General features: G+C 38.4%; 1 protein-coding gene across 7 annotated transcripts in view; it reads left to right on the top strand.

The window, feature by feature from the left end:
- Positions 1-5: 5 nt before the first annotated feature.
- Positions 6-21,364, top strand: part of PPHLN1 (periphilin 1) — a 150,470-nt gene continuing 129,111 nt past the window's right edge. For 2 of the 7 annotated variants that reach the window (XM_065934600.1, XM_065934598.1), the window contains exons 1-3: positions 80-116; positions 11,011-11,053; positions 14,046-14,137. In XM_065934600.1, coding sequence (XP_065790672.1) covers position 11,053; positions 14,046-14,137 — 93 coding nt within the window. In that variant the 5' untranslated portion in view covers positions 80-116; positions 11,011-11,052. Of the gene's footprint in view, positions 117-11,010; positions 11,054-14,045; positions 14,138-21,364 lie in introns of all 7 variants that reach the window. The other 5 variants (XM_065934599.1, XM_065934595.1, XM_065934597.1 and 2 more) reach the window with 4 other exon arrangements.

The following is a 21,364-nucleotide window of genomic DNA, read 5'->3' as shown; positions in this document are numbered from 1 at the left end:
GGGCTCAGGGGCGGGCGCTTTCGCTGACGTCTTAGTGTGCGCCGGAAGTGCCTTCTGAGGAGCGCGGCGACGAGCGGACGACTACATTTACGGGATCTCCAGGCGGCCCAGAGTCGGTGAGCGCTTTTTACCTTTACGAGAGGTGGATGGGGACGGGCACGCGGGCTCCTGCACCCGGGAACGGGGAGCGAGCGGGCGGGCGGGCGTTTCCGCGGTGGGACCTGGAGTCACCCGCTGAATTTGAACTGTGCAGGGATTCTGCTCCTGCGGTTGAGGGGGAGAGACGCAGCGGAGTTTGGCATAAAGGAAAGTGTTGAGTCTGTGGTATAATAGGTTCGCTTCTTTTTAGCACCATAATAGGCAAAAAGAGGGCTGAACTAGGTGGCATCGGTGACCCGAGGTCAGTTAGTAAGTCGATAAATTTACTGAATGTGTTCGACGTGCCCAGTTCGGTCATAGGCACTTCGGGAGTTACAAAAAAGTGTAAAGCGGCCTTTTTCTGGAGGATTCCTCAGTCTCGTTGGGGAGGCAAGGTCAACTTGGGGACACTCGAATTCACACAAAGACTCATCCTGGGTATTGGTGTGAACAACTGTAAAACTTCCTGGCACCTTTTTTCTCCCTATAAATCTGTAATGGGCAAACACTGTTTTTTTCTCTAAGTGGCAGTAAACAGGCCCATCATTCCTACAGAAACACCAGAAAATAATGCAGGGTAGTTTATACTTCTACCCACCAGCACACGCTTCTACCCACAACCACTCCCTGGGAGCTTGCGTGCCAGCAGTCTGGAACTCAGAGCCTCTCGTGGAGCCTGGACGATCAATCCAGACCGAAGCTGATGTCTTCTAGAGAGATGGAAGTGCAATCCAGCCAGGGCGCAGCAGAATTTTGAGAGGCTGGAAGGCCTCCGCGTCCGCCAGGGGACCGCTGGGACTAATTCTTTTGGCAAACTTATGACCAGCCAAAACGGCCATGCTTCACATCCCTGTTATCCTTGGTTACCGCCCTAGATCCCTTTGGTCTTCTATTCTACACCCTCATCCCCCTGCTGCGCTATGCTCGCTCCCTCTCCCTTTAGACTATCACTGCTTCTCCCTCCTTTTCTTCCCACATTTCACTCCTCAACACAGGAACTGTGCTCTCTGAAAACTTTCTTGTCTGCTTCAAGCATATTCAACCTCTTTATGGAAATTTTCTTACATCTCCTGACTCTAGTTGAGCCCTTTCTCTGACCCCTGCATTTATGGGTGCATCATGGCTCTTGCTTCCCTGGCTTAGGCGGTAAAAAATCTTGCCTGCAATGTGGGAGAACCGGGTTTGATCCCTGGGTCGGGATCAAACTGGAGAAGGAAATGGCAATTCACTCCAGTATTTTTGCCTGGAAAATCTCATGGACAGAGGAGCCTGGAGGGCTGCAGTCCATGGGGTCACAAAGAGTCGGATACGACTGAGCAATTAACACTTTCTTTCATGGCTCTAGACATATTCAACTTATTTCAATTTCTAATGCTTTTTTCTTCTGCCAATGTCTTTGCGAAGTTCTTTTTTCTCTGGGACATTTGATTTTCCTTATCCCACGCCTACCCCTTTCTGGTTGATTCCTACATCTGCTAAAAATCTCAGTTTTAGTCAGTTTCTCTGCATGGTATTCCTCATCTCCTATAGACAGAGTTAAGTACCCTTGCCATGTGCGAAGTGCTCTCTACTTGGCTTTTAGTAGCATTTATCAGATGTATCCTGATTGCTTATCTCTTTGTCTTTGCTACTAAGGTAGGCTTTTGAGGAGGAACTGTATTTGTCTTGTTTACTTGCGTAACTCCAGTGCCTAATAGGCAGTCAAGAATTTCTTGAGTCACTGCAGTTGTTGCAGATACAGTTTCAGAATTCAGGTAGTTGATGTCATCTTCTGATTTTAAAATGTAAAAAATCTTTCAAAAGGCATCAGCTGCTACTCAGCTATAGCTGCTTTGGCTATGTGACTATGTGCTCCCATGGTGCCAGAGCATCCAGTTCTTTTCAAGGAAAAGTTGGAGATACATTTTCTTAAGATGCTATCTCCTACTTTATAAATGTGGTCAATGGGATAATGTTTTATTAAGGAAAAAGAAGCCTGGGCCAAACAAGTCACATGTGGCTTCTTAGTCATTGGTTTGGAATCTGTTTTAAGTGTTATACGGTTCAGAAGTGGGCTTTCTGGAGAATAATAGATTTTGAACTGGGCCTTGATGGATATTTGGAAATTTAGTGGGAGAAAGAAAAGATGTATTCCAGTTGGAGAAGTAAGTGTTCTTACTCTAGGGTAGTGTTCATTACTTTGTGACACGGTGAGGAGGAAGGCGTGGAGAGAACAGGAGGCTAGGTGAAATAACAGAAGGGGGCATATGAAGGGTAGAGACGTTTGGATTTGTTACAGTTAATTAATAGACTATTAGGCTTCTGGAAAGTAGCTCCCTGACGTTCAGGGACACTTCAGCTATGAATTTTAGCATGGTTAATTGAGTGTCTGTCATAAGTGTGGAATGGAGGGTAAAAGACAGGAAGGAGGCTGACCAGTTAAGACTGTAACATTTATCCATATGTGAAGTGAGGTTTTAATTTGACAATATTATACTCAGTCAAACATCTGATAATTTTGCCTATTAATTTCCGTTACTTGTTCACTTACAAGGAACAGTCAAGAAGCTACTAGTAAGTATTTAATACTTAAAGAGGTTTTCTTAAAACAGTGAAAAGTCAAGTGACATGTGGCACTAGTAGAGTATGCAGCACTTTAACAGTACTGAGTTATTGCGTTCGTTATGAAGCAAGCAGCGATCTTCTTTCCTCTAGCTTCTTCGCCTTCAATCCATCCTGCGTAGTTTCAGATTAATCTTCTGGAATGACATTTTCCTCTCACTTTGTTTCTAGGTTTAGAAGTCTACAGGGAGCTCCTCGTCTAGTTTCTGGCTTTGTTGTGCCGTTTAATGCCTTTGGATTTGTTCTCTCTGCTCTTGCCTGTTGCTCTGTGAAGCAGTGTGGTATGGTGGGGAAGGCTTTGCTTTTAAAGTCATACAGGCCTGAGTCTGATTTGAGGCTCCCTAAGCCTCTGAGATTTGAGCTTTTCAGAGCCTCTGTGTTTTTTTCTGGAATGGGAGGGATAATATCTACTTCAGGGGAGGAAATGAAAGCTTGTTAAGTACCTATGCAGGCTCACTTTTCTGCTCCTTTGCAAAGTGAATCTTCTGCCCTCATCATTTGTGTCTTTCTTAGGCACATTTCCATTCTGTTTTCTCGGATTCTGCCATTTACTGTTGTTCATCCACATTTAAGTGATCTTATATATGATTATATTTGAATTTTCTTGGCTTTTTAAAATGGCCATTGCCTGTATTTATCTCTCTCTGAGCACTGAGCAGTGATTAATTTCTGTGGATTCTTTGCTTTATTTTGACCATTTTAGTTGACATCCAGTGTTTTTATTTTCCTCATACACTTTATATTCTAAAATTTATTTTTGTTCTAGATGTCTGGAATTTTAAACATTTTCAAGTAGAAATAGTATTATGTAATTTTTAGGCTCAGGTTGACACTTAAAAACTTATTTTAATTTAGAATATCAGGAATATGTTTACCTTGCTTTAACGTCAATGGATCAGATCCTAAGGTGAAACAAGTTTAAGATTTTAAAAAAAGTCCCAGCCAACTATATAGGGATTTTAGGGAATAAGATATAAGTATTTTTTGAAGCTTTCTAGATGATCCTCATATGAAGACAGGGTTGAGAATCACTGCTTTAGGTGCTGGAGCTAAAGGATTCTCATTGGTACCATTTGCTCAAAATGAAGTGGCATTAGTGTCATGAGATGTGTGATAAGACTCATAATCTAATAGTGCTCATTGGAAGTTTCCTGAATAACCAAAAGATAAAAGCCAATAATTAGGTTCTCTAGAATAGCTTATGTAGTGGTCATATGAATAATATGTTTATTTGGCATATATTTAATAAGTACCTCTTGCCTGGAAAATCCCATGGATAGAGGACCCTGGTAGGCTGCAGTCCATGGGGTCTCAAAGAGTCGGACACAACTGAGCAACTTCACTTTCTCTTTACTCTGCTAAACAGCAGAAGTAAGAGAGGTACACAGTCATTGCCTTTGCTGTGGTGTTTAGTTTGGGAGGGAGGAGAGGAAGGAAAGTAAATTGAATATTAGGTTATATAGTACTAATATAGCAGGGTGCTTTAGGAGGCCTGAAGAAGAAACTCTTCACTCTTTCTGGAGAATATAAGAAAATCTTACATTTTAGCTGAATCCTGAAGAAAGAGTAGAGAGAGAAGACAGATAAGTTGAAGAAAGATATTCTAGGCAGGAGAAAGGCTTGCCATGATAGGGTGATGAGAAATAGTGCCACACTTGCAGAACAAAATGTAGTTTGATATGTCTGGAGGTTCAGGAGACTGTCTGGGAATTGGTAAGAGGTGAAGCTGGAGAGATAGGATAAAAGTCAAAAAAAGCCATTTTCAAGTTTAGGTGGAGACTTCATTCTTAGGAAATGGGGAGTCACTGAGAGATTTTTAAACTAGTTGTCTTATGGGAACACTCTTGCTATAGTTGCTGGATGTAGGAGGTGACATCAGAAGCAAGGAGACCAGTGTTTTACTCTTGGGGGGTCCAATGACTAGACTAAAAGGAAATGAACAAAGATGCTGATAGCTGGGATAGGGAAGGACACATGTGCCTTATATATTGAGGTGATAGAAGTAATTGGCTTTAGTTAACTTGAGATATGATAAGTTTTGGTTCTAGTGTGACTCAGGTTTCTGATTTGGGCCTTTGTTTATCCAATATGGTGTCACTGACCAAAATGGGGAAGACAGGAGATGAAGCAGGTTTCTGAGTAGTGTGAGGGCATACTGAATTGGAGCTGCTGTGAGATATCCTCTTGAAAGGAAGTGGAGATGTGGGAATCATTTATCTAAAGAGGGCATGTTACCAGCATTAACAGATTTTTTCTATGGATACTGAACACATACATTGTATGGATTGTTCTAGGTGCTTAATATTTATAAATTAACAATGTAGTTCTTATAGTTTACATTCCTAGTAGCAAGGGACCAGTAATATACATCAGAGTTATCTAGTATGATTAGTGCTATGAAAAAAAAAATAGCAAAATTAGGGGAATGTGGTAGAAAAGTGACATTAAGACGACTTTGGAAGTGACACTGAGGGTTAACCATGCAAATACCTGGAGAAAAGCATTCTGGGTGAGGAATTGCCAGTGCAAAGGCCTGAAATGTGACCTAATTGCTCACCGTGGTTTGCTATCAAATCAGTTATTGAATGAATATAAAGAGTGAAAGAAATGCATTTGGGAAGGAGGGAAAGCTATTTATCCTGAGTGTATTTAATACTGGAAGTTGACTAGAGAGATGTTTCTCTAATGCCTTACCTGTGGAATCAAAGCATAAATAGTTTGACAGGAGGATATTGCGCTCAGCATTCTTTATGGTCCAGCTCTCATATCTGTACATGGCTACTGGAAAAACCATAACTTTGACTGTACGGACCTTTGTCGATGAATTGATGTCTTTGCTTTTTAATACACTGTCTAGGTTTGTCATAGGTTTCCTTCCAAGGAGCAAACGTCTTCTAATTTCATGGCTGCAGTCACCATCTGCAGTGATCTTCGAACCCAGGAAAATAAATCTGCCACTGTTTCCATTGTTTCCCCATCTGTTTGCCATGAAGTGATGGGAAAGGATGCCATAATCTTCATTTTTTGAATGTTGAGTTTTAAGCCAACTTTTTCACTCTTCTCTTTCATTTTCATCAAGAGGCTCATTAGTTCCTCTTTGCTTTCTGCCATCAGAGTGGTATCATCTGCATATCTGAGGTTGTTAATATTTCTCCTGGCAATGTTGATTCCAGCTTGTGACTCATCCAGCCTGGCATTTCGCATGATGTACTTTGCATGAATTATGTTAAATAAGCTGGGTGACAATATACAATCTTGGAGTACTCCTTTCCCAGTTTTGAACCAGTCAGTTGTTCCATGTAAGGCTCTACTGTTGCTTCTGACCCACTTGTAGGTTTCTCAGGAGACAGGTAAGATGATCAGGTATTCCCGTCTCTTTAAGAATTTTCCACAATTTGTGGAAAATTGTGGTCCACACAGTCAAAGGCTTTAGTATAGTCAGTGAAGCAAAGGTAGATGTTTTTCTGGAATTGTCTTGCTTTTCCTATGATTCAGTGGATATAGGCAATTTGATCTCTGGTCCCTCTGCCTAAACCCACCTTGTACATCTGGAAGTTCTTGGTACACATACTATTGAAGCCTAGCTTGAAGGACTTCGACCATCACCTTACTAGCATGGAAAATGAGTGCAGTCGTGCAGTAGTTTGAACACTTCGGCATTGCCCTACTTTGAGATTGGAACGAAAACTGACCTTTTCCAGTCCTGTGGCCACTGCTGAGTTTTCCAAATTTGCTGACATATTGAGTGTAGCACTTTAACAGCATTATCATTTAGGATTTTAAATTGCTCTGCTGGGATTCCATCATCTCCACTAGCTTTGTTCATGGTAGTACTTCCTAGGGGCCCCTTGACTTCACACTCCAGGATGTCTGGCTCTAGGTCAGTGAGCACACCATCATGGTTATATGTTTCATTAAGATCTTTTTTGGATAGTTCTTCTGTGTATTCTTGCCACCTCTTCTTAAGCTCTTCTGCCTCTGTTTAGATCCTTACCTTTTCTGTTGTGTATCATGCCCATCCTTGCATGAAACAGTCCCTTGATATCTCCAATTTTCTTGAAGAGATCTCTAGTCTTTGCCATTCTCCTGTTTTCCTCTGTTTTTTTGCATTGTTCATTGAAGAAGTCCTCATTTCTCCTTAGTATTCTCTGGAGCTATCAATTCAGTTGGGTATATCTTTCCCTTTCTCCCTGCTTTCACTTCTTTTCTTTCCTCAGCTATTTTGTAAAGCCTCCTCAGACAACCACTTTGCCTTCTTGCATTTCTTTTTCTTTGGGATGGTTTTGGTTATGAACCTCTGTCCATGATTCTTCAGGCACTCTGTCTACCTGATCTAATCCCTTGAATATATTTGTCACTTCCACTGTGTAATCATAAGGGATTTGATTTAGGTCATACCTGAATGGCCTTGTGGTTTTCCCTACTTTTTTCAATTTAAGCCTGAATTTTTGCAGTAAGGAGCTGATGATCAGAGCCACAGTCAGCTCCAGATCTTGTTTTTGCTGACTATATAGAGCTTCTCCATCTTTAGCTGCAAAGAATATAATCAGCGTGATTTTGATATTGACCATTAGTGATACCCACGTGTAAAGTCGTCTCATGTTGTTGGAAAAGGGTGCTTGCTTGATCAGTGTGTCCTCTAGGCAAAATTCTGATAGCCTTTGCCCTGCTCTGTTTTGTATACAAGGTCAAATTTGCCTATTACTCCGGGGATCTCTTGACTTCCTACTTTTGCATTCCATCCCCTATAATGAAAAAAAACTAACATCTGTTTTTGGTGTTAGTTCTAGAAGGTCTTGTAGGTCTTCATAGAACTGTTCAACTTCAGCTTCTTCAGCATTACTGGTTGGGGCATAAGCTTTGATTACTGTGATGTTGAATGGTTTGCCTTAGAAACGAAATGAACTCATTTGGTCATTTTTGAAATTGTACCCAAGTACTGCATTCCTGACTCTCTTGTGGACCATGAGGGCTACTCCATTTCTTCTAAAGGGATTCTTGCCCACAGTAGTAGATATAATGGTCATCTGAATTAAATTCACCCATTCCTGTCCATTTTAGTTCACTGATTCCACAGGATGTTGATGTTCACACTTGCCAGCTCCTTGCCATCTCCTTCTTGACCACATCCAATTCACCTTGACTCATGGACCTAACATTCCAAGTTTCCATGCAGTATTCTTCTTTACAGCATTGAACATTATTTTCACCACCAAACACATCCCAACTGAGCGTTGTTTCCACTTTGGCCCAGCAGCTTCGTTCTTTCTGGAGCTGTTAGTAATTGCCCTCTGCTCGTCTCTGTGTTGGACACCTTCCTTTCTGCGGGGGCTCTTGTTTTGGTGTCATATCTTTTTACCTTTTCGTGCTGTTCATATGGTTCTTGCAACAAGATTACTGGAGTGATTTGCCATTCCCTCCTCCAGTGGGCCATATTTTATCAGAACTCTTCACTTGACCCGTCCATCTTGGGTGGCCCTGCATGGCGTGGCTTATATCTTCGTTGAGTTACAGAAGCCCCTTCCCCATGACAAGGCTGTGATCCATGAAAGGGAGTATCGGTTATTAGCAAACTTTTGAAGCCTGTATTCCCCACATTGAATTCTAATTCTTTTCTCTGCCTAATTGTGATGTAGAGGGTCCTTCCATTTTTCTGTTGTATTCTTCAGTTTTCATGGGGTGTTGGGTTAGAGAACTTTACTAGAGTACTTCTGATACTCCTCTAATGGGTAGTATGAAGTGATGACAGGTAAGTAAACATCATCACTTCAGTTTGCTGGGAGTCTGAGTGCCTTTAAATTTAGCTGATGAGCTTCAATTCCAGAATGGGTCAATAGGTTAAATCTGGGTAATGTCATAAACATGTGCCTGTTTTGAAGATTGCTGTGCTTATCACTTATTCTTAAATGCTTCAAAAATTACACACAAACTCTTTGAATTCAAGGTGATATTAGCATTCTTCCTCATTGCCCTACACGACCTTCATCATATCCTCCTGCTCTGATACCTTTTCCCATTCCTGTTGTTTTAAAATCCAGCTTAAAGTCCATCTTCTTTACAGCCCATTGTTTTTTCCTTTCTTTTGCAGGTAATCATCAAAGTATGTCTTCTGTTTTGTTTTACTAACAGTACATTGTTGCATACGGAGTTGTCTATTTATATTTCTATGTTTCCCACTTATATAGGTTTCTTAAGAATGAAAGGGGTGTTTTCTACTAGTGGATGCTAATTATTTTGCTACACCAAAGCTCTGTTTAATTTCACCACTGTTTTGTGCTCTACTATTTTATATACTTATTCTGAAAATACATAGTAATTTAGATAATAAAGATTATATTTTGTTATTGCTGTTTTATGAAAGCAATAGGTATGGGAAGAGAATGTTTAAAGGCTAAATACCTGCATATTCACTAAAAATATTTTGGTGTATTCACTAGTAAGAAATAAGTTAAAAAAGTGAAATAATTGATTATAAGAGATTGCTTTATAGACTGATGTTTATATTTATTCACAGTGATATAGACAATTAAATATGTATTTTTATTTTTGTTATGAAATTATTCCTATAATTACAGTAATTGAAATTTTAAATTAAGATCTTTAAAAAATTGTCAACTTTTTAAAGTGAAGAGAATTTATTTACCAGTTTTACTTGAAAGTGTTTTATAGCTCCTAATAAGGTGAATATTGGGGCGTCATTAGGTATGAAGTCAAATACCTAACATTGTCATAGATTTCACTGTAGGAGTTGAAGTTTGGTGATAGTAGTGTAACATCTAGCTGTTTGTGGATGCTGTTTGTTTCTAGTAGAAATTAAGTTCAGAATACAGTTTGATGCCTTACAGGAGATATATTCAGCAAATTCAGTTGAGAGTTTGATGCTGGATAAGTTCATGTTAAATTTTTTTACAAAATTGTAATATACACAAAAATTTCCTTTTTAGCCATTAGAGCATAGGATTCAGTGGTATTAGTTAGGTACATCACATTGTTGTGCAACCATCTCCACCGCCCAGTGCTTTTCATCTCCCCAAACTGAAATAACATACCTATTAAGCAGTAACTACCTATCTAATAAATCTGCTTTTATTTAGTTTGTTTCCTGTTTCTGAATTTTAACTGTGTGACTCATTTCTTTACACTTAGCTCTTCCACAAAGGAATTTAATTGGTCTCTTGTCTCTTGATGATGTATATTCTAGATAGTACTATTTCGACTTTCTGTATGATTGTGTTTCTTAATTTTTGCTTTGTTCTAGCTGCTTTATTTTCAGTTGCTGGGCTTCATCAAAGTTAATTACTTTCACTTTGTTTGCTGCTTTTTTTCTTTAGCTTCTGTAAGTTGTGGATTGATTAATTAAACTAGCAATACTGTGAGGTAATTGCAATAAAATTTTTGTTTTTTGTCTTCCAAACTGCCAGGCAATAAAAGGGAACTAGATCAAGAGTGACCTATAAATTTAAGACTATAAATACAGTCTTATTTCTTCACTTAGCTAGTGAGGCACTTCTCAAAATTTCTGTACAGAAATTAGGTGAGCCTAATCTTTCTAGTAGACCCACTCCTCTGTCCTTTGAATTTCATGCAAAGTGGTAGGTAGAGCTGGAGCCTTGAGTAGAGTTAATTGCTTTTTTTAAAAGTTAAGAATATTTGAGATATTTGCAAATTTCATCATAAGTCATACATGCCTTTTTTTTTCTTTTTTCATTTTTATGTAAGGTTGCTCAATGTACTTTGTGTATTTTGAGGGGAACTCATTAAAAGCTTTCCTTCAAACTTACACCTAATAAATTGAGTGTTCTTTGATGAGCTGATGATTATTGGTTTGATACTGGGATTACTTTTGAACATGGGACCATTTATTACCAATATAAAAATGTAGGGTTTTCCAGACTAAAGGATGTCAGATTTTCTTTCAATATGTGAGATGCTTTAAAGCTAGTGTTCTTGGGGAAAATGACCTTCAGCATCTAGTGCAGTCCTTTCAGAGAAAGGATAAGAGAGATACCCTGTCCACCTCTCAGTTGGCAAAATTAGGACTAGAAATCTTCTTAACAACAAAATTTTGTTGTTCTTATGAAACTTGAGTGGCCTCTGGTGGTCAGAATAATATATTCTATTTTCAAAGGTGTGTTTGAAGGGAGTTTTGCTTATTAAGGCACATAATTTTTTATTTTGAGAGCTTGTACAAATGAATGAAAGTTTAATTATATTTCTCTATTGGTATGTACAGACACAAATCCTTACGTCTGTATTCCCCCTCACCTACAGGAAATTGTTGACAACTTTAAATTTGATTCCTGAAAGGACTCAAGTAAGTAGAATAGTAATTATTCATACATTTTTGTTGGTGTGGGAAGCCTGTAGATTTCAGTAATTTAGTATTGCATCTTGTTAAGAAACTATATAGTATTTCTTTAGAGCTCTTGTAGTTTTTGTTTCTCATTAATTACAAAATCTTACTTTTCCTTATGTTCTCCTTTAGTTCATTAATTTATAGTTATAATTTTTGCCATCACTTGACATATTTTATTTATTGAATGATTTTCAGGACCTTTAAAAACAATGGTCTGTTCTTATAATAAAAGTGTGTAAAACATGCAGTGAAAATATTTGCCCTCCTATACTTCAGCCATCTCGTGTTCCCCAGAGGCAGGCACGGTTATGTTCTCTTGCTTATTACTCCCAGGAGTAGTCTGTGTATAGCATGTGTGTATTCATATCCTGCTTTTTTACTTCCAAGGTGTCTGCATACTCTACATGTTAGTCTCCCCTTTGCTCTTTTTTACTTAGCGGTGTATCTTGACAGTCTTTCTGTGTTGTTATATGTGATATCACTTTTCCTTGACATGGTTTGCATAGAATTACTGTATATGAATGTATAATATTTCATTTAATCTGTACCCTCCTGAGGGACATTTTAGGTGGCTTTCAGTCTTTGCCATGCACACGGACAAGTATACGTAGATGGGAATTGCCAAGTCAAAGCGTATGTGTATTTAACATTTTTAATAGATGCTGTCAAATTGTTTCCAGTCTGTTCCAAATTATATTTCATTAATGCATGAATGTTGCTTTCCTTACCCTGGGCTTCCCTGGTAGCTCAACTGGTAAAGAATCTGCCTGCAATGCAAGAGACCCTGGTTTGATTCCTGGGTCCAAAAGATCTGCTGGAGAAGGGGATGGCTACCCCCTCCAGTATTCTTGGGTTTCCTGGGTGGCTTAGCTGGTAAAGAATCCACCTGCAATGCGGGAGACCTGGGTTTGATGCCCGGGAGAAGGGAATGGCTACCCATCCCAGTATTCTGACCTGGAGAATTCCATGGACCGTATAGAGGGGTTACAAAGAGTTGGACACCCCTGAGTGACTTTCACTTTCATTTTTCTTACTTTCATCAAAACAGTTTGATTTTGCAGAGCTTTGGGTACACCATTATAGTTTTAGTTTTCATCTCTATTTTGAAGAAAGGTGAGCATCTTTTCAAAAGATTAAGCAATTGCATTCCTTTTTTTGTGTGAACTGTGTCATATATCTGTTTTTCTTTAGGGTAGCTGGGTTTTTTTTTTTCCCCTGTGATTTGATTTCAGTTTGTTGCTGTTACTGTTTCTGTGTGCTATTATCTTAAGTAGGATAAAACCTAACTCATTGTTTAGATTGAAACTTTTACTGAAACCTGGATTCAGTAAAGGTAGGAGAGAAGAAGTAATGTTGACAGTTCCTTTTAAGCTTCCATCAATTCTTCTAGCTGAAAGACTGTTTACTTTGAAATAACATTGTTAATAATTATATTGTTAATGATTATTGAGTTGCAATTCAGGTTAATTTATGCATAATAGTAAAAGCTAATTTATAACTTAAGATTTCCCCTGGCACTTTGGTTAGTTAATTTTATTTGGTCTGTTTGTATTAGAACACATTATAGTTTTTTTTTTTCTTTTTTTTTACAGAGAGAATTAAGGTTGATTGTACTATGGTAGTGTTAAAAAATATTGCCCTCATCTTCCAGACTTTATTTTTCCCTTAGCTTAAACTAACCTAAAATATTACAGTTCTGTGCTGCCAAAACGGGATGTCCATTCTTTTTTCTCCTCCTCAGTATTTCATCATAAAGAACCACCAAAAATCTCTTGATGTGTGTCTTTGAAATATTTTTCTTCTTCATGGATCTGTGGACTGTGCATGTGGACTTGTTGCCTTGTTTTCTGTGTACTAAAAGACCCGAACTTGGTACCTGTCTCATTTTGCTTCTTACTCAAGATCATCTGTCTACTCATCAGGATGGTTCATAGATCTATACTGATCCATGAGTACTTTACCCTCTTCCATTTCTATCCTGTTAAATATTTGTCATCTACTCTGAGGCTACCTGCCTGTTTTTGTAGATAGAATGTTTTGGGAGCGTGGCCATACCCATACATTGATATATGTTGCCTGTGACTGCTTTCGTGTTATGAAATAGCAGAATTGAGCAGCTGTAGCAGAGACCTGTGACCTGCAGTGCCAGAAATATTTGTCTGGTCCTTTACAGAGACATTTGCCAGCTACTCAACTGTGGTGTCAGCATTTTATGTAAATAACTTACATCTTGTTCACAGATGCTCTTTCATCAGGACTCTGTATCACGCTGCATTAGCTCTCTACCCAGAATGTGTCAGCTCTCTGTCAAAGTAGGAGTCTCTCTTTGCATCCCACATGTGAAGAATGCTGGCAGAACTTTTAATTTCAAATTTTACAAAGGTGCCTTGGCATTAAAATGAGATTATAGAATTGAAAAAAAAATCAAGAGTGGTTTCTTTCAGGATTTGTTGAGTATGTTTTCACAGGATTGTTTGCTTAGTGTTTTTTCCAGGTAAAACCACTTCTTTGGATGTACAGAGACAGTAAGCTTTTAAGGATGTATAAAAGATGAAGCTGCTGTTGTACACATCATTCAGCTTTGCTGATAAGTCTCTCATACTACTCATTGAAACGAATCTTTTATAATTTTCACTCAATGAGAATGGAAAACTGGTGGTAGTATGAATCTTCCGATAGTTAATGGGAATATGGTCTTGGAAGCTTTTCATAGCCTTGGAAATTGAAGAAAGGTGGGACTTTTTATTACACTTTTTTAAAGAAAGTTTCAAAATTATTTTTGAAGAATTGTTGTAATTATTTTTTCCTTTTAATCACTTAAATTTATTCCTCCTTAAGTGTCTCTAGAAAATATTTGTATCAGAATGTAATAACTTACCTTTTCCTTTTCTTACTTACTTCCTAGTAACCTAAAACCCATTATTCTCTGGTTTCTTTTTTTATTCTTTAGTGGCTTACAGAGGAGATGAAATGTGGTCTGAGGGACGATATGACTATGAAAGACTTCCAAGAGAAAGAGTACCTCCTCGAAGTCACCTCAGTGTAAGTTGTTCTTACATTAGAGTAATTCAAAACCTGGCATCCAAGTGAATTTTCTCTGTTAAAACTAGTTGAAATAGGGATAGATCAAGCTTTTAAAAATCAAAAGTTTGAAAATAAAAGATAACATTTTGTTTATGTAGAAAATCTATAGTTTATATTTCTTATTTAAATTTCTAAAAGGGAGGGCTTGTGTTGAATGTAATTTGTGAAGAAAATTCAAGGTTTGATAAAACTCAGACCGTCTGTTAACAAAGACGTATTTAAGCAAGGGGCAACTCAGGGCGGGTGGGCAGTTTCTGGTATGCTGTTCTTCTGCTTTTCTCTTCCTTTCTCTGGGATTTAGTCATTTGAGCCAGTCCTTTTCTTTGTCAAGGAGCTTGCTGTTTTGCTTTTTATTCCCAGCACTGTGTTTATAACCTGGCACATAGTAGGCACTCATGTTTATTGAATGGGTGTATGTTCTCTCTCTCTCTCTCTCAAAATCCTCTGTAGAGATCCAAGGGAGGATCTGGAGGAGGTCAGGAAGCTGTCAAACTTTTGCTTAGGGCGATTGGGCTCATGGTGATGGTACATGAATATATTATGGATTCCTTATACAGCATCAGACGGCACAAATATTTGTTTATATGTTAGTTTTTTTTTTTACTTCTATAAGTAAATCTTCTAACCCTCTTAGATGGGTGATATCACCTTCATGATTGTCATTTCTGCTAGGTTACAGCTTAGGTTGGGGTTGGTCTAAAGTGATTTAAGGTGGAAAAAACGAAGAGGCCTACCATATTTCAGAAGGGGCAGATTTAATTATTACCAAATGTCATTTTTTCCAGGTTGATTTATAGACTTGATGTTTCTAATAAATATCTCAATTTAAAAATATTTTCAGCTTGATAGAATTATTTTTTAGTTTACCTGGAACAAACAAGTGATAAACAAAATGTAGGACTAATGCAACGATGAGAAAAGGTACAGATTATTTTTTTAAAAACAATTTTTTTTTAGGTCTCTTACTCTCGTATGGATATATCCTATTAGAAATTTGGGATACTTAAAAGGATTTTCTGTGTGGTTATGCCATAACTGAATATATATCTTTGGGTTTGTTTTACTTTGTTTTTTTTTTCTTTTCTAGCTAGATTTTTCTTAATGTAACACATTTGTTGTTGTTGTTTAGCCACTGAGTCATGTGCGACTCTTTGTGACCCTAGGGACTATAGCCCACCAGGCTTCTTAGTCTGTGGGATTTGCCAGGCAGAAATACTGGAGTCTCTACTGCTGAGCCACTATGAAAGCTTCTGTAACACATTTACATGGCTTCAGATTATAAAATAAGGTATATTTAGAGAGAAGATGACTTCCTTTAAATGATAATTTATTGTGACTATCCATTTAGCTAGTGCCTGCTTACTGTAAGTGAGGTATAAACTTCCTAATCTTCAAAACAATCTTGAGTGTTGAATAGTATAACATTTATAGAGCTTAGTAGAGCCTTAAAATGTAGACAGAAATTTATATGTGGAAATACAGTTTCAGATAACAATGGGAAATACTCAATGATAAAATCATGGAGAAAGTTACAACATAAAACCTTTATGACACTATTCTGCATTGTGTGTACATGCTACGAATATGATAATGATAGAACATACTGCAGTGGGAGTTGGCTTAAAGAGCTGTTAAAATTGAAAGCCAGGAGATCTGCCCAGAGGTTATTGCTAAGCAAAGAAGCTGGTTTAAATAAGATGAGGAGGAGTGAATTTTAAGATAGGAATCAGTTTATCAGTGTCATAACTCAAATATGTCAGCAAATCTGGAAGACCCAGCAGTGGCCACAGGACTGGAGAAGGTCAGTCTTCATTTCATTTCCCAAGAAGGGCAGTACTAGAGAATGTTCAAACCATCAGACAGCTGCGCTCATCTCCCATGCTAGTAAGTTCATCATTAATATCTTGCGTGCTAGGCTTCAGTGTTACACAAACCACGAACTTCCAGACGTCCAAGTTGTGTTTAGAAAAGTCAGAGGAAAGTGAAAGTGAAAGTCGCTCAGTTGTGTCCTACTCTTTGCGACCCCATGGACTATACAGTCCATGGAGTTCCCCAGGCCCAAATACTGGAGTGGGTAGCCTTTCCCTTCTCCAGGGAATCTTCCCAACCCAGGGATCAAAACCAGGTCTCCCGCATTGCAAGCGGATTCCTTACCAGCTGAGCCACAAGGGAAAAGGCAGAGGAACCAGAGATCGAATTGCCAACTTATTTGCTGGATCATGGAGAAAGCGAGGGAATTCAAGAAAAACATCTAACTCTGCTTCATTGACTACACTAAAGCCTTTGACTTGTGGATCATAACAAATTGTAGAAAGCTCTTAAGGAGATGGAAATACAGGATGATCTTACCTGTCTGCTGAGAAACCTGCACACGAGTCAAGAAGCGACATTTAGCCGCCTAGTATGGAACAACTGATTGCTTTAGGGTTTGAAAGGAGCACAGCAGGGCTGTCTGTTGTCACCATGTTTGTTTAACCTGTATGCCGAAAAAACAAACAAACAAACAAACAAAAAACCTGTATGCCCAGCACATCAGGAGAAATGTCAGGCTGGATGAGTCACAAGCTGAAATCAAGATAGGCAGGAGAAATATCAACAACCTCAGATGTGCAGATGATACCACTCTAGTGGCAGAAAGCAAAGAGGAACTAAAGAACCTCCTGATGAAGGTGAAGGAGGGGAGTGAGAAAGTTGGCTTAAAACTAAATATTAAACTAAGATCATGGCATCCAGACCCATTGCTTCATGGCAAATAGGAGGGGAAAAGGTGGAAGCAGTGATGGATTTCCTCTTCCTGGGCTCTAAAATCACTGCGGATGGTGACTACAACCATGAAATCAGAAGACAATTGCTTCTTGGAAGGAAAGCTATGACAAATCTAGACAGTATGTTGAAAAGCAGATCCATCATTCTGCCGATAAAGGTTCAATATAGTCAAGTCTATGGCCTTCCCAGTGGTCTTGTACAGTTGTGAGAGCTGGGTCATAAAGAAGGCAGAACACCAAAAATTTGATGCCTTTAAACTGTGGTGCTGGAGAAGATTCCTAAAAGTCCTCTGGACATCATGGAGATCAAAGCAGTCAATTTTAAAGGAAATCAACCCTGAATACTCATTGGAAGGACTGATGCTGAAGCTCCAGTATTTTGGTCACCTGATGTGAACAGATGACTCTTTGGAAAAGTCCCTGTTGCTGGGAAAGATTGAGGGCAAAAGGAGAAGAGGGCATCAGAGGATGAGATGGCTGGATGGACATGAACTTGGGCAAACTCTGGGAGATGGTGCGGGACAGGGAGGCCTGGCGTGCTGTGGCTTTGGGGTTGCAGGGAGTCAGACATGACTTGGTGACTGAACAACAACAAAAGACCAATGGGTAGGACCCTCTAATCTCATTGTCTGTGTGAGAATGGATTTGAGAAAGTTCATATCTCAAGGCCTTTATTTTTACCTGAAGTAAGAGGTGGCAAGATCATCTGTTGAAAGCAGAGGAGGTAGAGGGAGACTTGAGGCCAGTATTGAAGTTTTGGCATAGCTATTGTAGGGATCTCCTGACCAGAGATGTTTAAAAACACTGTTACTGAAGGTCTATAAGCTTAAATTTTATAGGGGCACCAATTTGGGAGTAGTGAAAGCAAGTTGTATTGATTTAAGATTGCAAGATGAGTGATGGACCCAGGGAGGTAAGAATTATTGAGGTAATATGTTATGTGGAATGGACTGATTAGGAAAGGGAATAAGGCTGTGAGACAGACAGTGAATTGAAAGCAGTGAGAGGTTGAAGGACAGGAAAGTCTCTGTGAGGTTGAAGACGAGGTATGGCGGAAAGATAAGTAATCAATATCTTGGAATGTAGAGTTTCCAAAATGGAGCAGTTCTGGGTACTGAAATTCAGTGTATGTGGTAGGAATGAGGGTGGGTGAAGGTTATTGGAGTTGAGATTAACGGAACTTTGAGGTTGGATTTTGGATCAGTGATATAAATTAGGGCTCTCAGTCCTCACTGTACATTAGATTCAGCTAGAGAGCTCTTAAATACCAGTGAATGGGTCCTCCCTAGCTAATGAAGTCATGATCTTTGTGACTAGAATCTGGATGTCAGTGTTGTTTAAACAATGTATGACAAAACCCACTGAAAAATTAAAAAAAAAAAAGTTCATCAGGTAATTCCTATTTGCAGAGTTAAAGTCAGATTGTGACTGAGCACTGAAGTCACTGATGATGACAGTTGAGTTCAAGAGGTCAGGTGAAGGAAAGGGAAAGTGAAAGTCGCTCAGGCGTGTCCGACTCTTTGTGACCCCATGGACTATACAGCCCATGGCATTCTCCAGGCCAGAGTACTGGAGTGGGTAGCCTTTCCCTTTTCCAGGGGATCTTTCCAACCCAGGGATCGAACCCTGATCTCCCACATTGCAGGCAGATTCTTTACCAGCTGAGCCACAAGGGAAGCCCAATACTGAAGTGGGTAGTCTATCCCTTCTCCAACGGATCTTCCCGACCCAGGAATCAAACGGGTTTCCTGCGTTGCAGGAGAGGGAAGTCCTCAGTGAATGAGGATGTTGTAGTAAAACCTAAACAAAACCTAAACAAAGTTTTCATTTTATGCTGTTTTTGTGTGTGTCAAAGTGAAACAGAGGCATTTTTTCCTTTTAAAATAATTTCATCAGCTGTAAGCAGATAGGGAGATGTGTTTTTACACAAGTGTCTGTGAAATCAGGTTAGATGTATTCAACTGTAAATCTAAAGGTAAATCTTACTTCGTTAAGTTCTCTGGCTTCTAGGCTCCTCCTAGATGGGGAGGAATCCAGACAGCTTTTCTACTTTTGGAGCACGGAACATGCCCAGACCTTATCCAAGTTCACTCATCTCCTATTTTAATTCCGTTAGATTGATCTCTCCATTCCCCCAATCAGTTTGTCTTACTCTGTAAAGTCTGTATTCTCATATCCTCTCTCCCTAAGAATCAGACACTACAGATTTTCTGGTGAACACTTATTATGGTTATTAATTTAAAGCCTTCCTTTCCCCTCAATATGTTATACTTCTTTGATGGCTCTTGGAAAATTATCCCTTTGCCTTTTATGTTACACCTGCATTTCAGTTTAAAAAAAAAATGGAGATTTTTAACTTTCTCTGTGACGTGGAACCCTTTAGCAGTCTGGTGAAGCCTATTACTTATTGTTATTATTATAGCCTAAAACTATTAAAAATCATATTTGTGATGTAGTGGTATATACTTCTTTAAGTAGGTTGTTAGATGTCAAGCAATGGTAGGGGTTTCATTGCTATGGTTTCAAAGGAGTGATGAGTGTAAATGGTACTCTTAAGGTATCTGCAACAGCTGTAACATAATATAAAAATATCTGATTTCTGTTAGTGGCAAAGCCACAGATAGTCCTACTGCTGTTGTGTTGTTTGTTGCTTGCTTTTAGGTGGAAAAGTAATTTTCTATTCACATCTCATTTCATGGACTGGCAGAATTCTTAGGTGAAAATGTTTAAATGATACAAACTGGAAATATACATAAAGTTGTAATTATTACTTGGACCTAATAAAATCATAATTAAAAATTTTAAAATATTTGCTTACAAAATTAAAAAAATAAAATAAAATATTTGCTTATAAAACAAGATCATTTAGTAATATTTTAAAAACTGTATTGTTGTGTAATATTGACATTATACAAGATCGGTCCTTAGCTGCCTTGTGCATAAAAGCTCCAAACTGGCAGCAATCTAGATATCCAACAGTGTGGATAAATTAATTGCTCAGTTATACAGCAATGAGAAAGAATGGACTGCTGTCAAATGCAGCAACATGTGTGAACCTCCCAAACAATACTGAAACAAAAGTGTATGTCTTATATGTTTCCTTTTATATAAAGTTTCAAGATAGGCAGAACTAGCCGGGAAAGAGGTTGCCTTTGGAAGACAGAGGTAGTGACAGGGAGAGGGCACAGAAAGGCTTTTGCCGTGCTAGGAATGTTGTTTATTGATCTGGGTGGTAGTTACACAGTGAGATAACCTTGTGAAAATTTATCCAAAAATAACATTTACAGTTAGTATACTTTTTTAGATGAATGTCATACCTCAATAAAACTTCATGTAAAAATTTGAAAGATGAGTGCCCCCAGGTCGGTAGGCGTCCAATATACTACTAGGGAAGAACAGAGAAATAGCTCCAGAAAGATTGAAGAGGCTGACCCACAGCAGAAATGACACCCAGTTGTGGTTGAAAAGATAGAATATATTTTTTCCCTAAATATAAAACTTTAGCAGATCCTTCAAAAATTTGAGAACCCACTCTCACTAGTGTCTGAGATAGAGAAAGTTAATGTTCTATTTTATTTTGTATGTTTGGGTTCTCTGCTCTAACAAAAAAAAAAAAAGATGATTTTATTGCATTTCTCTTTCTCTCTTTTTTATTACTTTACTTTGTCCCATTGTCCCATTCATTCTCAAGGCTGATTTGATACACCAGAAATATGTTTGAAAAACTATTGCTGTGACATAAAAGGTGACATCAAATAGGGACTTTAGATGGTACTTACTACACTAGTATGTCCTCAGTTGTAAAGTATCTGTTTTGTGAACTTCTGAGTTTGATTAACCTAGAAGGCAACTGGACATATATTTTGGTGCTAATGTTAAATTATACTTTATTTGAGTATTGGAAAGCTTCTCCTTAGTTGTAACTTGACAGATATACCAGTTATTATTTAGTACTTTAGAGCACTTAAAAATTCCTCTGTTTTGATAATAAGTTACTTGTAAGGTACTTCACATAAATTTTTATTTGGTTTTAAACTTGAGTAGATAAATAGGAGACTTAAGCCCAAAGAAGTATATTACACAGAATCTGCGTGTAAACATGCACATTCTTTTATTGGAAGGACATTGATTATGACAGAGCATCCATATTTAACTTTTAGATGTCCATAAGACCTTTATTTTTAAAAATATGCTTTCTGTTTAATCTGTAATTTCTATGAGCTTATCTGACTTTGTAGCCTTGATAAAAGTTTTGTGACAATGGCTTTTAGACACCAGTAAGTTTTCAGTTGTGGAAGTCCACCTTGTTAGCCTGATAGGGAACAGATAGAAAATGTGGAACATTGTAATGAAGTTGCAACATAAAATGTCCACTTTCTGTTGACTTATTTCAGATTTTTAGGGGTTATAAAGTTTGGAA

The sequence above is a fragment of the Muntiacus reevesi genome, chromosome 4 (assembly GCF_963930625.1).
Source record: "Muntiacus reevesi chromosome 4, mMunRee1.1, whole genome shotgun sequence".
In the NCBI taxonomy this organism is placed as follows: Eukaryota; Metazoa; Chordata; class Mammalia; order Artiodactyla; family Cervidae; genus Muntiacus; species Muntiacus reevesi.
This window is presented reverse-complemented; position numbering and strand designations above follow the sequence as displayed.